Source organism: Anomalospiza imberbis, chromosome 1 (assembly GCF_031753505.1).
Source record: "Anomalospiza imberbis isolate Cuckoo-Finch-1a 21T00152 chromosome 1, ASM3175350v1, whole genome shotgun sequence".
Classification (NCBI taxonomy): domain Eukaryota; kingdom Metazoa; phylum Chordata; class Aves; order Passeriformes; family Viduidae; genus Anomalospiza; species Anomalospiza imberbis.
In genome coordinates, this window is record NC_089681.1 from 123,063,290 (window position 1) to 123,076,642 (window position 13,353).

At 35.0% G+C, this 13,353-nt stretch overlaps 1 protein-coding gene across 1 annotated transcript in view; it reads left to right on the forward strand.

Moving 5' to 3' along the window:
* The window catches only part of CRPPA (CDP-L-ribitol pyrophosphorylase A), a 106,030-nt gene that overhangs the window by 39,541 nt on the left and 53,136 nt on the right, over nucleotides 1-13,353 (forward strand). The window contains exon 5 of the mRNA XM_068209829.1: nucleotides 6,267-6,312. Coding sequence (XP_068065930.1) covers nucleotides 6,267-6,312 — 46 coding nt within the window. The remainder of the gene's footprint in view (nucleotides 1-6,266; nucleotides 6,313-13,353) is intronic.

Consider the following 13,353-nt stretch of genomic DNA (forward strand, 5'->3'; position numbering starts at 1 on the left):
CAACAGAAATCTCTGCAAGAAAAGTCCAATTTATTCTTCACTATGGTCATTAATTAACCCTTCCCCAACTTCCATTTTCTGTAATTTGGGCTGAGCAAGCCAAGTTCTCTCACACCATCGTAGCAGCCCTCTACTGGTTTCCTCCTGTTCCTCTTTGTGTTATACTGGGGAGCCCAAAGCTAAAAACAGTACTCTGGAGTGTTCTCTGAAGGGCCAAATACAGGGGAATAATCCCTATATTACCTGTAATAAGCACAACTTCCGTACTGATACAGCCCTGTTGGATTCCTTTTCTCCACTGCTCCCCACTGCTGACTCACGCTCAGCTTGTCCAGAAGGTCCTTCTCTAAAGCTTTTTTCTCTATTTCAGCATCAGCATGGACTGCTGCTGATCAGGGTAGTTCTGTCCCAGATGCAGGATTCTATATTTATGTTTGTTATAAACCACAAAGTTTCTCTCAGCTACTTTCTCCAGGCTTTCAGGATCCTTCTAAGTTACTGTTGGACCCTCGAGCATATGGAATGAATACTCACTCGTTCATTTCTTATCATCTACTAGTTTTCTGAGGGTATTTCCCCTTTCTCAGGTTGTTAATAAAGATATTAGTATTGTCCCCAGTATCAGGCCCCAAGGAATAGCACTAGTAACCAGTCCCCAGTTTCATTTGGACTTGAACTTGTGCACATCTCTGTTCTAAAAGGGACTTGTTGTCAGTCTCACTCCAACACTGTTTATGAAACAAAATCTGGATGCTGTTAACTTTATAGCATGTAGGACCCATTGCAGTAGCACTGGACTTTAAAGAGGCCTATAAACATTTGGAAAATTATAACATGTGTAGGGAAGTCCTCTCCCTATGGAGGAAAGAGCAGCAGAGACATTGTGTGATAAACTGACTGCAACCCCTATTTCCCATCCCCAAGTGCCACTGAAGGGGAGGAGGTGGGGAAAATTGGGAATAAAGTTGAGCCTGGGAAAAAGGGAAGGGTGGTGTGAAGAAGTTTTAATATCTGGTTTTATTTCTCGTTGTCTTACTCTGATTTGATTGGTAATAAATTAAACTAATTTCCCTGAGTTTAGTCTGGTTTGTATGATCTCTCCCTGCCAATATCTTGACCCATGAGCCTTTTGTTATATTTTCTCTCCCCTATCCACTTGAAGAGGGGAATGACAGAGCAGTTTTGGTGGGCACCTGGTATCCATCCAAGGTCAACCCAGCACAGTCTCAGTGTTGACAGTGTTGTGCAGAGTGTGACAGTAGCAAGAGCACCCATTTATGTGCAGACACTGTGCTGCAGGCAGTGCAGAGCAGTGAATATTTTACATAAACACAAAGATGCTGGTGCCAGGCTATTGACGTACCTTCTCGCATCCTGTGCCGTCTAATTTTGTAGCTAAAAGCTGTTGATGTCTTCTGTGGCTTGTAAAGACATTAAAAGTGGAAGGCATAAAAATGACAAGGTCTGTAAAATATTACATTGTTTCTGCAGGAAATACTAATTTCAGTTTAGAGCCTACAGAGCAATTCAGCTCCTTCTTGAATAGCACCTGGTGTTGGTCACTCTGTACCAAGGTGTTTGGCAGGTGACTTGGAGCAGTGGCATTAAAGAACAGTCATGCCCTATCTGCAGTTTCATGAAGTGCAGAAGACTACCAGTTTTCTCAAGTGGTGCTTGCTTACAAAATGACTGGTAACTATTGATATTACCAATCAGCTCTCAGAAACACAATTTTCTTTCCTTAGCTGTCATAATACCGTAATTTATGATATATTGTTATTATTTCGTGCAAGGTTTTTAATGCTGAGCTAAATGAAATTTCATATGCCAAGGACTGATATTCTCTCAATGGCTCCAGTCTGATATTTTCAACACAAGGCAAAGAGATATTCCATCTAGATAAATAACAACTGAAATAAATAATCATTGTTCAGTTGAGGTTTCAGAGGATGTGTAGCAGAAGGACTGCAGTCAATTAATAGTTTGAGTATTAATAAACCAGTTTCATCCTATGTGGACCTTGAATCTTTAAAGAGCAGATCAGATATTTGTAAGAATTCAGTTTATGCATGAGGTGCACAACCTACATAACATTAAATGACTCAAAGCTGTGGGAAAATGTTGTGTGTGTTTATATATTATCTTCTTGAATTAACAGTAATTATTCTACCTGAGCACTTGAACATTAGGAAGAGTAACATTTCAAAGTTGTTGGAGCTAAAGCAGGAGATAGGTTTTTTTTTTTTTTTTTTAATTTTCTGGGAACAAATTACAAAATTAAAATCATTTTTGTAGTGAAAACAACCAAGTAATTAAAATTACTTCAGTGTTATAAATATTCATAAGTTTTATTTTAAAGATAGTTATTATATAAGATATTTGGGATCAGGATGGAAAAAAAAAAGAAACATAGTCTCTAACAACACCACATTTTCAGTTTCTCTGTGCTTGATACCTTGGAAGTAAAATTACTTTAAATATTCTAAATAGTGTAAAAATTAACAATGTGCTTGTTGTACTCTAATGTGTGTTTGTGTGTGTGTGTATTGGAGATAAATCAGCATAATAACTTTTTAAAAATTGAGACAGATTTATAGACAATGTTGACAGAGTGAAAATTCCTCGCTATTTTTAAAAAGCAACAGATTATTTTGTAATCCTACAAATTCTACAAAACTATGTCATACTAAGGAGCTCTGTATGATGTCATAGTATAAGAGGGAAAAAAACTTCATTAAACTGAAATGCAGTACATTTGTGTATGTGTGTGATCATAACCTTGTTGTATTTGAGGGTAAAGAGTTGTATATTTGCATTTAATGTACATTTTTGTAAGTCTGAACCATTCATCAAACTAAATCTGTTTGAAGAAGACTTTTAAACATCATGTGGAAGTAATTTTGGGGAATAACTTCTAAAACAACATCTTCCTAGGTAGCGAAAACTAGTAGTCTGACAATTAACAAAAAAAAGGAACACAGGAAAACAAACTCATCTGCTGATTTTTGAGGCTTTATTAAAGAAGTACAATCGATTGTTTATTATACAGAAAATTAGAGATGTTTAATAAGTAGGACTGTTCTGCCTTTGCTATAAGCAGGTCATGTTTTCATGTTTTGTGAATGTGAGGTATTTGTGTTGAGTTTTAATATTTGGCCTAATGATATTCTGGATTGCAGCAATAACATTCTGAAAATCTTGGATCACTGGATGTTCAAGAGGACAAAATGAAAATGTGTTGAGTTTTAATATTTGGCCTAATGATATTCTGGATTGCAGCAATAACATTCTGAAAATCTTGGATCACTGGATGTTCAAGAGGACAAAATGAAAATTAGTATTTTCACATGAAAAATGAGAATTTGAGTCATTGGAAGCCTGTGAATTTGATATTGATCAACATAACAAAAGGGTGCACTGCTACAGGCAAAACTTGATCAATAAACAGTCATGGGATTAAAGTAATTAATGTCAGCCAACATGCGATTTACTTATTTTGTGAAATTGACTTCAAGACTGTTACAAGACTATAATCTTGGCTGATAAAGATGGTAGTGCTGATATAACGTACCACTGGCAGAAGTTTGACTTGTTACTACTTGCTATCTTAATTAAAAATAGGATGACTCTAATTGTACTAGTTCTTATTAAATAGATGAAAAATTAGATAATTGATGTATTTTGAAAGATAATTCTCACCAGTTTCTGCAGAAACTGTTATTGTCTCTAAGGTATTTAACAGTTGTCTGATAAAGTTTGCAGACAAAGATTTAAGGATTCGTAAATAAAAATATGATTGATCAGAAGTAACCTATTTATAAGGATTACTTAGAAAATATTTTCAAGAAAGAGTATGCTTTTCATTGCAGCCAAATGTTAAGAACTGATTTTAAAAACAAATGAAGTATAGGTCATATTTTTTGGATTGTTCTTGGAAGGCAGTGACTTTGAATATGGTGTAGGCATCACAGAGGATAGGAAGTTTACATTGTGTTTGGGTCTTACTTATTAAACATCTCTACTTTTCTGTATAATAAACAATCGATTGTACTTCTTTAATAAAGCCTCAAAAATCAGCAGATGAGTTTGTTTACTTGTGTGCCTTTTTTTATTAATTGTCAGACTACTAGTTTTCACTACCTAGGAAGATGTTGTTTTAGAAGTTATTCCCCAAAATTACTTCCACATGATGTTTAAAAGTCTTCTTCAAACAGATTTAGTTTGATGAATGGTTCAGACTTACAAAAATGTACATTAAATGCAAAAATACAACTCTTTACCCTCAAATGCAACAAGGTTATGATCACACACATACACAAATGTACTGCATTTCAGTTTAATGAAGTTTTTTTCCCTCTTATACTACGACATCGTATGTCAGCCATAGGTAGAGAAACAAGAGCACAAAATTAGAAAAGGGATGTTCTGGTATTACAAGTGCCTCTAGAATGCTATGGACAAATTTGGGCTCCAGCTCTGTGCAACTGTTATAAATAGGGAACATTCATGGAACTGAATTTAGCACCTTAGTCAAACTGAAAGAGGTGTAGAGAAACTCTTCCTCCTTGACTGGTATGGGATGGTTGCAGATGGTATCTGGAAGGATTTTTCTGTGAACTTCGCAATTTTCACAAAACTTATAGGAGCTTGTATCTGAAATTATCTTATAGGATCAAAGATTATGAAAGAATTACAAATGAAGTATGTAATATGGTCTGCATTGATTTATTTCTCTAGAAAACAAACCATTTACTGATGTCTGTCTCAGAAATTCAGAAGAGATTTTTTTAAAGGTTTATTCTTAACTTTTTATTCTCCTCTGTTGTTTTCTTGAAGATTGCACCTACCATTTTTTTAGATCAGACTGTTTAAAAATACTTTTGCACCTCAAAGGGAGTGTAAATGTTAGAATGTGAGACCATTTCCAACAGACTTTAGTTTTGTTTCTTGCAAGGTTTTGAGATTATAATCTGTTACACTTCAATGAAAATTCAGTATAAAGGCCCTCTAGAATCTGGTGAATAGAAAGAAACTTTGCAGCAAAATCAGTCATTCAATTGCTCACTCTATCCCTAAATCTAATTTCAAGACATTGATTCTTCTCAGCAGTAAGTAGAAATGTAAATGTCTGTATACTGTAAAGTCAGACTCCTGCAGGACAAATTATAGGGAAGGAAGTTAGTTTTTCATTTTAAAAGAATATAATGCATTGGGGAAATCATGAGATGTTATTCATCTGTGTCTGACGATAATACAGAGCTTAATTTATGAGATTGAAAGGAAAATGGTAACAAGAATCCTTATGTTAAAATAAGTAATCACTTACATGGAGACTAAGATGCCAATACTGTTAGTGGTGTCCTGCTGTAAGATTTACCTTGCAGCACTAAAGCTTTTGGACTTCAGTTCATTTCAAAATGAAAGAAAAAATTTCTTCAGACTCAAGAGAAAAGAAATTCAGAAAGTCCGGTAAAATTTCATCTAGCATAAAATAAATTTACAGTAAAAACAAATACAAATATTTAAGATTCGTATCAGTTCAAGTCTCTGCTTGTCATTGTGAAGACATTGCTAGCAAAGACTTAATATCCTGGGTAGGTGCTGACTTTAACTTTCTGTTATTTTATTTGCAAAGCCTATTATTGTGACTGTCAGCCATCATGAGGGTATAAAGACAGTTATGAAGGGTGTTTTGCAAGTACCAAATAAATATTCAGCATCTTATTGTTCATCTAACTTGATCTAATTAATGTCTTCAAGAAGAATTTGATGTTTATTTATTCTCTGAAAGCTCACACTGTTTACTTGTAGTCTCACTGTCTCCCACTGGTTAATTGGACTCTCATTAATCGTAATGGTATGGCACTACTGAAAAATTGCACCTATATTAGTAAAAGCAATATTAAGGTTTTTCCCTGGCTGTCAATTTTATGTTCCCAAGTCCTGTTAAAAATTAATCTATTTGCAGTAGAGTGAAAAAATAGAGGCGTTTTCATGATTTTTCAAAGGATTGAAAATACTTTTGGATTTCAAATGAGTTCTAAGCAGATCTAATTGTTTGGAAAAGGGGTTTTCTCAAGTCTCCAGTAGTTTCTGCAACCTCTGTTCTCATAAATTGCCTGTGATATTTTACCAAAATTAAGCAATTGACAATATCACTTGTTTATGGTGTTTAAAATGTAAAGAATTGCCTTCAGGGCATTGTTTTATTGGTTTTACATTCCTTCCTGCTGTGTTAAATCTCATGAGCCTTGTCTGTCCTTTAGGTGACCTACAAGCGGGATCTGTATGCAGCTGAATCAATCATTAAGGGTATGTGTTTGTCCTTGTGACTGTCAGTTTGCATATTCCTCATTCTAATTAAGGATTTTGTGTGTGATAGTTTGAAATGTCTTTAAGAAAAGTTATATGATGGATAAAATGTGCTTAGGCAAGTTGTTTTAGCTTGTTTACTGGAATCTTTTATTAGGCATATTTATTTACTTCTTTCAGAATACAGAACTTTATAAAAAACTGTGTATATTACAGTCAAATAGAGATTAATTTTGAAGGGCCTTATAAAGAATAAACAATTTTTTTTCTTTCATTTGCAGGTCAATTCTGAATATGTTCCGTCTATCTATTCTATGAAACTAACCTTCATCCAATTGAATTTCCATGCTCCTGTGTATACAAGGGTTTCAATAATCTCATAGGTCTTTAAAGGAGATTAGTTGTTACATTAGTTTTATGTATATGTATATATACACACATATATATATGCATATATAACCACACTACATTTTTTTTTTCCTTAAAGCCAGTACAAACTTTTTAAGCTATTGTTTATAATAAAAAGCCTGTGTAGTTTAAATTAAAAATGAAGACCTTCATGGTAGTCAATCAGGCTAATCCCTTTACTTATGTAATGTCCCTTTGCTGTGGCAGCTTGCAATATATCTGCTTCAGTTATCACAGTAGTCTTATTATGGTGGTCTCTATGAAAATCTGTACTTTAGGATTGTTGAAGTTTAGATTTGCTTCTTGCTGCATTGCATGAGTTCAGGAAGCAGAAGCTGTACATGTTCTTTGCTCGTTATGCAAGTATAATGAATAGTATAATGAATGCTTCATAGCAAATTAGGCCACTGCATAACAGAGTTATCTTACATCATTAATTATCTTTAATGGGGTTTTGAATCGGCACTGTTAGTCCTCCAAGACAACAGTTTGAAAGTTGTGCCTTATCTATTTTGTGCCCTTCAAAAGGTTAAAAATATCAGACCTTCAGGTGGCTATAGCATGAATTATTTTGGTAGTGGACAGTTGAACCATGTAAATTAATACTAGGCAGATGATTAATGCACAGTTCATTCCACACTTAAAGCATATTTAAAGGGAGAATATATTTTTGTCCTTTGGAGCATCATCCTGATGTACCCCTGTATGACGTTGTTTTGGTTTATGGTTGTTAGTTTTACAGAAGAAATGTTATGAGGTATGATGTTCTGCTGTATTGTGCTGTATCTATGGGAAACCTTCAAGGACAGGTCACCTTAGAGAATAGCAACCATCCTACAAGCCTAGGCATGCTCAGTTAGGTATTTCCTAGAAGCTGGGTAATTTACTATATCACAGTGTCTTGCTTTTCTTGAGAGTTCAGAACCCACTACGTGGTGCTATACTGTACAATCATGGAATCATAGAATGGCCTGGGTTGGAAAGGACCTTAAAGACCATCTAGTTCCAAGCCATTGGCCATCAGCAGGGGCAGCTTTCACTAGATTGGGTTACTCAGAGCCCCATCCAACCTGGCCTTGAACACTTCCAGGAATGGGGCATCCACATCTCTGGTCAACCTGTTCCAGTGCCTCACCACCCTCACAGTAGATAATTTCTTCCTAATATCTAATCAGAATCTAATCTAATCTCAGTTTGAAGCCATTCCCACTTGCCCTATTACTACATGCTCATGTAAGTGATGTGCTCTTGCTTATCACTTCTTGTGCCATGTAGAGTGCCTCAGGTGGAAGTCCTACATGACTGTCAAGTAGAGTTGCAAGATACCAGCTCTCTAAATGCCACCTTGCATGCTGTCAAGGTCCATTAGAGATGTCCCAGAAGCTGAATGCATGGGGTGGGAGGGTGCTGGGTACTAAGGGCTCTGGCCTCACACTGCTCCCCACTGCTGTTTCAGTCTTCACAGCTGATTTGCTTATTATTAAGTTACTTGTTTACTGTGCTGGATATACATTTTATCTCTGGATGAATTCAGTAGTGATGAAGGACTTCTGAGTGTACACATTTAATTTGCTGACTACAATACCAAATTTTATGTCATCTGCAGACTTGGTTTTCTTCAGGAATTCAACAATTCTCCCTTGCTAAACTTGACTCAGGTGGAAGTAAGAAAAACATACATCCCTGCATACATTTGTTTTACCTTAGATATTTATATGCATGCATATCATTCTTATTCAAGGCAACACAAAGAAACATTTCACTGTTGTAAATAGACTAATGAGTTATTTTTCTTTTGAGACTATTTTCTTAAAACATTTCTTTTTAGTTTCCTGACTTCCTCAAATCTTTCATAACTTTTGTAAAAAGCCAATTTAATGCTTTTCTTTAGTTAAACAGGTATAAACTTGTAGAGTATGCAGACAAGGTGGTACACGCCTATTTTTAATAGTCTTAAAGTAAGAAAACATTGTCTTACAATAAGGGTGACTCATCTAGAAATGTTGTTAAGATCAGGCTAATACAAAACATCCTAAAAAAATTCCATTAGGATTACTGCCCTCGAGGTAGATAACTTTGAACTCTAGTTCCAACATGTAAACTTTAAATGGTGCTTCTCAGAAGTTTGTAACTTACAGTTTAACTGTGTCCTCCTTCTTCTTGTTTTTCTTTTCTCAAGGGCCTTACTTTATAAATTACTTTTTCATAAGAGCATGCATTTGCAGATTGGATTTGCCCTCATATTTGGCTAAAGAAGTATCTGCTGATATAAATAAAATGATGATTTTTGCAAGTGCCAAGAAAAATATTGTAATGCCTTCAAACTGTTTACGGCTGTTGGGAGCTACATATTATGACTTGTGTTCTGTGAAGAAACCATGTGACTTTTTATAAAAATAAAATGAGATAAGCCTTGTTTAGCAAAGGACAGAGATCTTATATGAGGTAGGCTGCATTTTCATGAGCATGCTCATGAACAAATGGCTGTTCTCAGGTCTGAGCCAAAGAAATAGGCTGGCAGGTGGGGAATACTCCTTGAAATAGCTACTGTCAGGTGAAAACAACCCTCTTTTCTTGCCAACAACAAAGTGTTCCTTTCTTTCCTCTGTACTAATATTGGTAGGGTCAGTGTCAAGTTTGATTTTTAGTTTTTGTTGCTACAGAGACATGAGTAAACAACAAAAAAAATTCTTAGATATTTTTGGTTACCTATATTATTCAAATAACAATTTCATCAATTCTGTTGAGCATGAATGAATACTTGGCAGTATTTATTTATTTTTTCTTATGTTTACAGGAGTAGCATCTCATAATAAAGATGTTTCTAAAGATGTCAGAGGAAACTATACTGAATTTCCAGACCAGTTAAGACATTGATATGTAGAAAGTGCAAATGGATTTCTGATAAATTAATTTACTACTTGGAATTCACTGCAAACTTCAAAAGCATTTTGATGATTAGGAGGTGCTTCCAAAATAATAAGAATTGTAATAGCAGACTAAGAATGGTGTGGTACAAGCATGTTTCCAAAAACAAGTGTATGTACACACATACATGTGCAATTAAGAGAAAAAAAAATGTGTCTGTAGGCTAAAACCTATTTGCCATTCAGATGTATTTTTTTTCTTATGGTATTAATTCTCTAGGATATGATATTTATTATCTTTATTCAAACAAAGTATTATTTTAATTGCTGCTTGTTTGTGGCATGCTCTTCAAGGTAAACTTCTAAGTCTTCCATTAGAGTACACTTAATACATCATCTGACTATGGTAGTTCCATAAACATGAACACATTTTAATTTATAATTGAGTATGATCCTAGGATAAAGACTGTGGCAGGTGTTGCTGCATAATAATGTGATCTGAAGCTTTCAGCATATCAAAGGAGGGTGTGGAAAAATTGAAAATTAGGTTTTCTGATGTAGAAAAAAATAGCTTTAATTGAATAAATTCTGAAATCTTGCATCAAATTTAGCTGTAATGAAGAAAACTCCTGATAGGGAAATTTAATGTTTAAATTTGACAGTACAAAGTTTACTGTATTTTATTTAATGCAAAAAATATGCTCTGAGTGTATGTGAAAAGTGTTGGAAGGGATCAAATGAGAATTGGGAACACTATTTTCAGGTACAGCTGGAAGGAAGCCGGCAGTAAATGGGTGATGTGTGTTGGCAAGAGGAATTTTCCAGGGAAACAGTAAGTTTAAATAAGCAGAGGAAGCCAAAGCCAGGTAGAGAGTTTGATATGTAATGTGATAGTAAGAAAACAACTAAAAAAAGCATTGGACAGATGAAAAGGAAATTATGGCAGAAAATAGTTAAGTAGAACTGTTGTTCATTGTGGGAGGACAGGGGAAAACACAAAAACCCAACAAAGGGAAATTCCAACTTGATAAAGGGTCTTTCACCCTTGACAGACAGTCAAGCAGGGAACAGGTTGCCTGGAGAGATTGTATGGCAGAGCCGTAAGGGGCTGAGTGACCAGGCCTGACCTCGTGGGTGATCCTGCTTTGAGAAGGAGTTTGAATGAGAGACCTCCTGATGTCCCTTCCAGCCTCAATTATCCAGTGGTCCAATGGGAAACAAAATGTTTTTAGCTGTGTATTAAAATTCTTTGTGACATGGCCATGCCGTGGCTTTCTGGAATGGCAATTTCATTCACCCAAACAGAATTCTGAAAACCAGGAATGAAATGCTGCACACAGTCAGTTTTACTGGCAGGCAGCAGAGCTCATGGAATCCCTGGAGTTATGAGCCAGCACTCCAGCTGTGCTCACTGGGTTCAGCGTGACTACGCTGAGTGACAGAGCTCCATCATCTTAGCAGAAGTGGAACACAGGCAGTCTTGGGGAGAAAAGCTCCACTCAGTCTTCCTACAATGCAACAAAGGTGCAGTTTAAATTAACATACGGATCTTTTTCGACAACTTGAAATAGTTTGGATTTAAGGGCAGTTGAGTTTCAAACCTCAACTAGAACACAACTGTTGCTTTACTATCATGACTTTATAAAAGATGATTTCCCAGAGTTGCTTTACTCATTTCCTTGATCATTTAAAAGCATGCAGCATCTTTTCAATGTGTGTATTATCATTACTTTAAGGTTCTCCTACTTTATTAACATATTTTCCCCTTGTAACATTTTGTTTCTTCTCTGGATAAAAAATACAGTTTTCCACACTTCATTGTTTTTTCTCTCTTCTTTATTAAACTCAGCCTGCAAATCTTAGTTACTTTTTTGTAATTGCCACTCCTTTCTCGTTTATATAACAGGAAATTAGAGATCTAAGAGGGCTAGAGAGAGTAGTGAGATGGGTTTTTATAGCTGCAGCCTTTGAGCAGTCTTTTGTGAGAATACTTCTGACACTTGCTGTTGATTACAGACTTCTTTTTAAAAAGAACTGTTTGAGCCTAAGTTATGGTGCCTTTTTGGATTCCACAGCCTTCTTCCACATGTGAATTTTTGTAATAGCTCCAATCTGACCTTCTTCATTACTTAGTTCAATAGAGTCTGAGTTCTTGAAATCTGATATGCTAGTCTGGTTTATTATGTATATGTATTTTGTATCTGCGCTCTGTGTACAGTACTAAATTCAAGTGGCTCTTGCTCTGATTTCAATCTATCCATTAGTTTCTTTCTGCTGATAAGAAATTAATTCAATATGGTTTCCCATTTTTCAGACTGTAAAGTTATTCTCTATTAAGTAGAAGCCAACTGTGATGTATGTTCAGTATACTTTTTTTGCCCAGTGAATCTATGGGAAGATAATTTCTCCCACAGTTGTGGTATCCTCTGATTTCTAATCCTGTGAGAACTGGCCATGCATTTTTTTAATTCTCACTTCCATCTGGTCGTGATGGTTTATAAGCAGATGTTTATTGTTCTCTCCCTTTCTTCCTCCCTCCTCTTCTTGCTAACTTAATACAAACTCCATTGCCACCAGTATTTTTGTTGTCACGTTTTAAATATTGGGCATAGTAAATATCCATGATTCAAACATCATTCTAATTATCTTTTGGAATTCTTAGTGGTTAAATCACTTTTCCTGGTCACAGAAAATTGCATAAAAATCACAAGTCACTTTCCAATAATGTTAACTCTACAGCAGCTTTAAAATTAAATTTCAGGTCTTTATTTTTATAAAGAAGTCTGTGAGTTTACAATAGAAAGTGAGATGTTTCTGCACTACTGAGGTTATGTGTTTGATTGAACTTATTGTGTGGTATGTAATTATAGAAATAACTTTCCATATGCAACAAATACATATTGTTTATATCCAGACTTGTTTGAAGGCCAGTTAGCCCATATTTTAGTAATTTTTCTTGTCTTTCACTCCTAATTTATTTTGTGGTGGTGTTTGGTATATTTCTGTCTCTGTAGTTTCATTGAAGTCTGCTTTAAAAATAATTAGACTTTACATGTATGAAATTTCTAGTTGCTTATGGAATGGCTATCCCAAAAACACTGGAAATCTTGTGTTTTGTTCTGTGTGTTAATTCAGCATCTAAAGGATAAAGGCCTGAAATAGATTTGAGAATTTCAGACTTGAATTTCTATTGGTTGGTTTAAAAAAAGGAAAATGTTCACTGAATCTAAAACCTGAAGTCAATAACAAGGGAAATGACTAATTTTCTGAAATACTGGCTTTGTGGAACAGATCAGGCAATAACTTGAAACTGTTGTTCCTGATAGCGACAAAATACTGTATTTTGCCCCTAGTAAAAGATCCAGGAAGTGCCCAGGCCAAGATCTTTGTCACAGCTTTGCAACTTCTTTGTTGTTGAGGTGAACAGTTACATCTGCTGTCTCCTTAAACACTATCATTAATATTTTTTTTTGGCAATTTTTTAATATCTCCTGGGTTTTTTTTTTCTTTTTCCCCCCCTTTATTTTCTCACTATTACTGACACTGAATTTAGTTATCTGTTGAAGTGATAAGAGGGAGGAAATTTTCAAGAAGTTTTCTTGAATGTCATCTAGTGTCAATGTGGACCTGAACAAATATCTTTTAATAAATTTAAATGGGCTTTGGGGACAGGCCATATGTAATGATTTCATGTTGTACAAAATGATATAAAATATAATTTGAATTTTAAGATGTATATTATATGAATTACATAGTTACATTAACT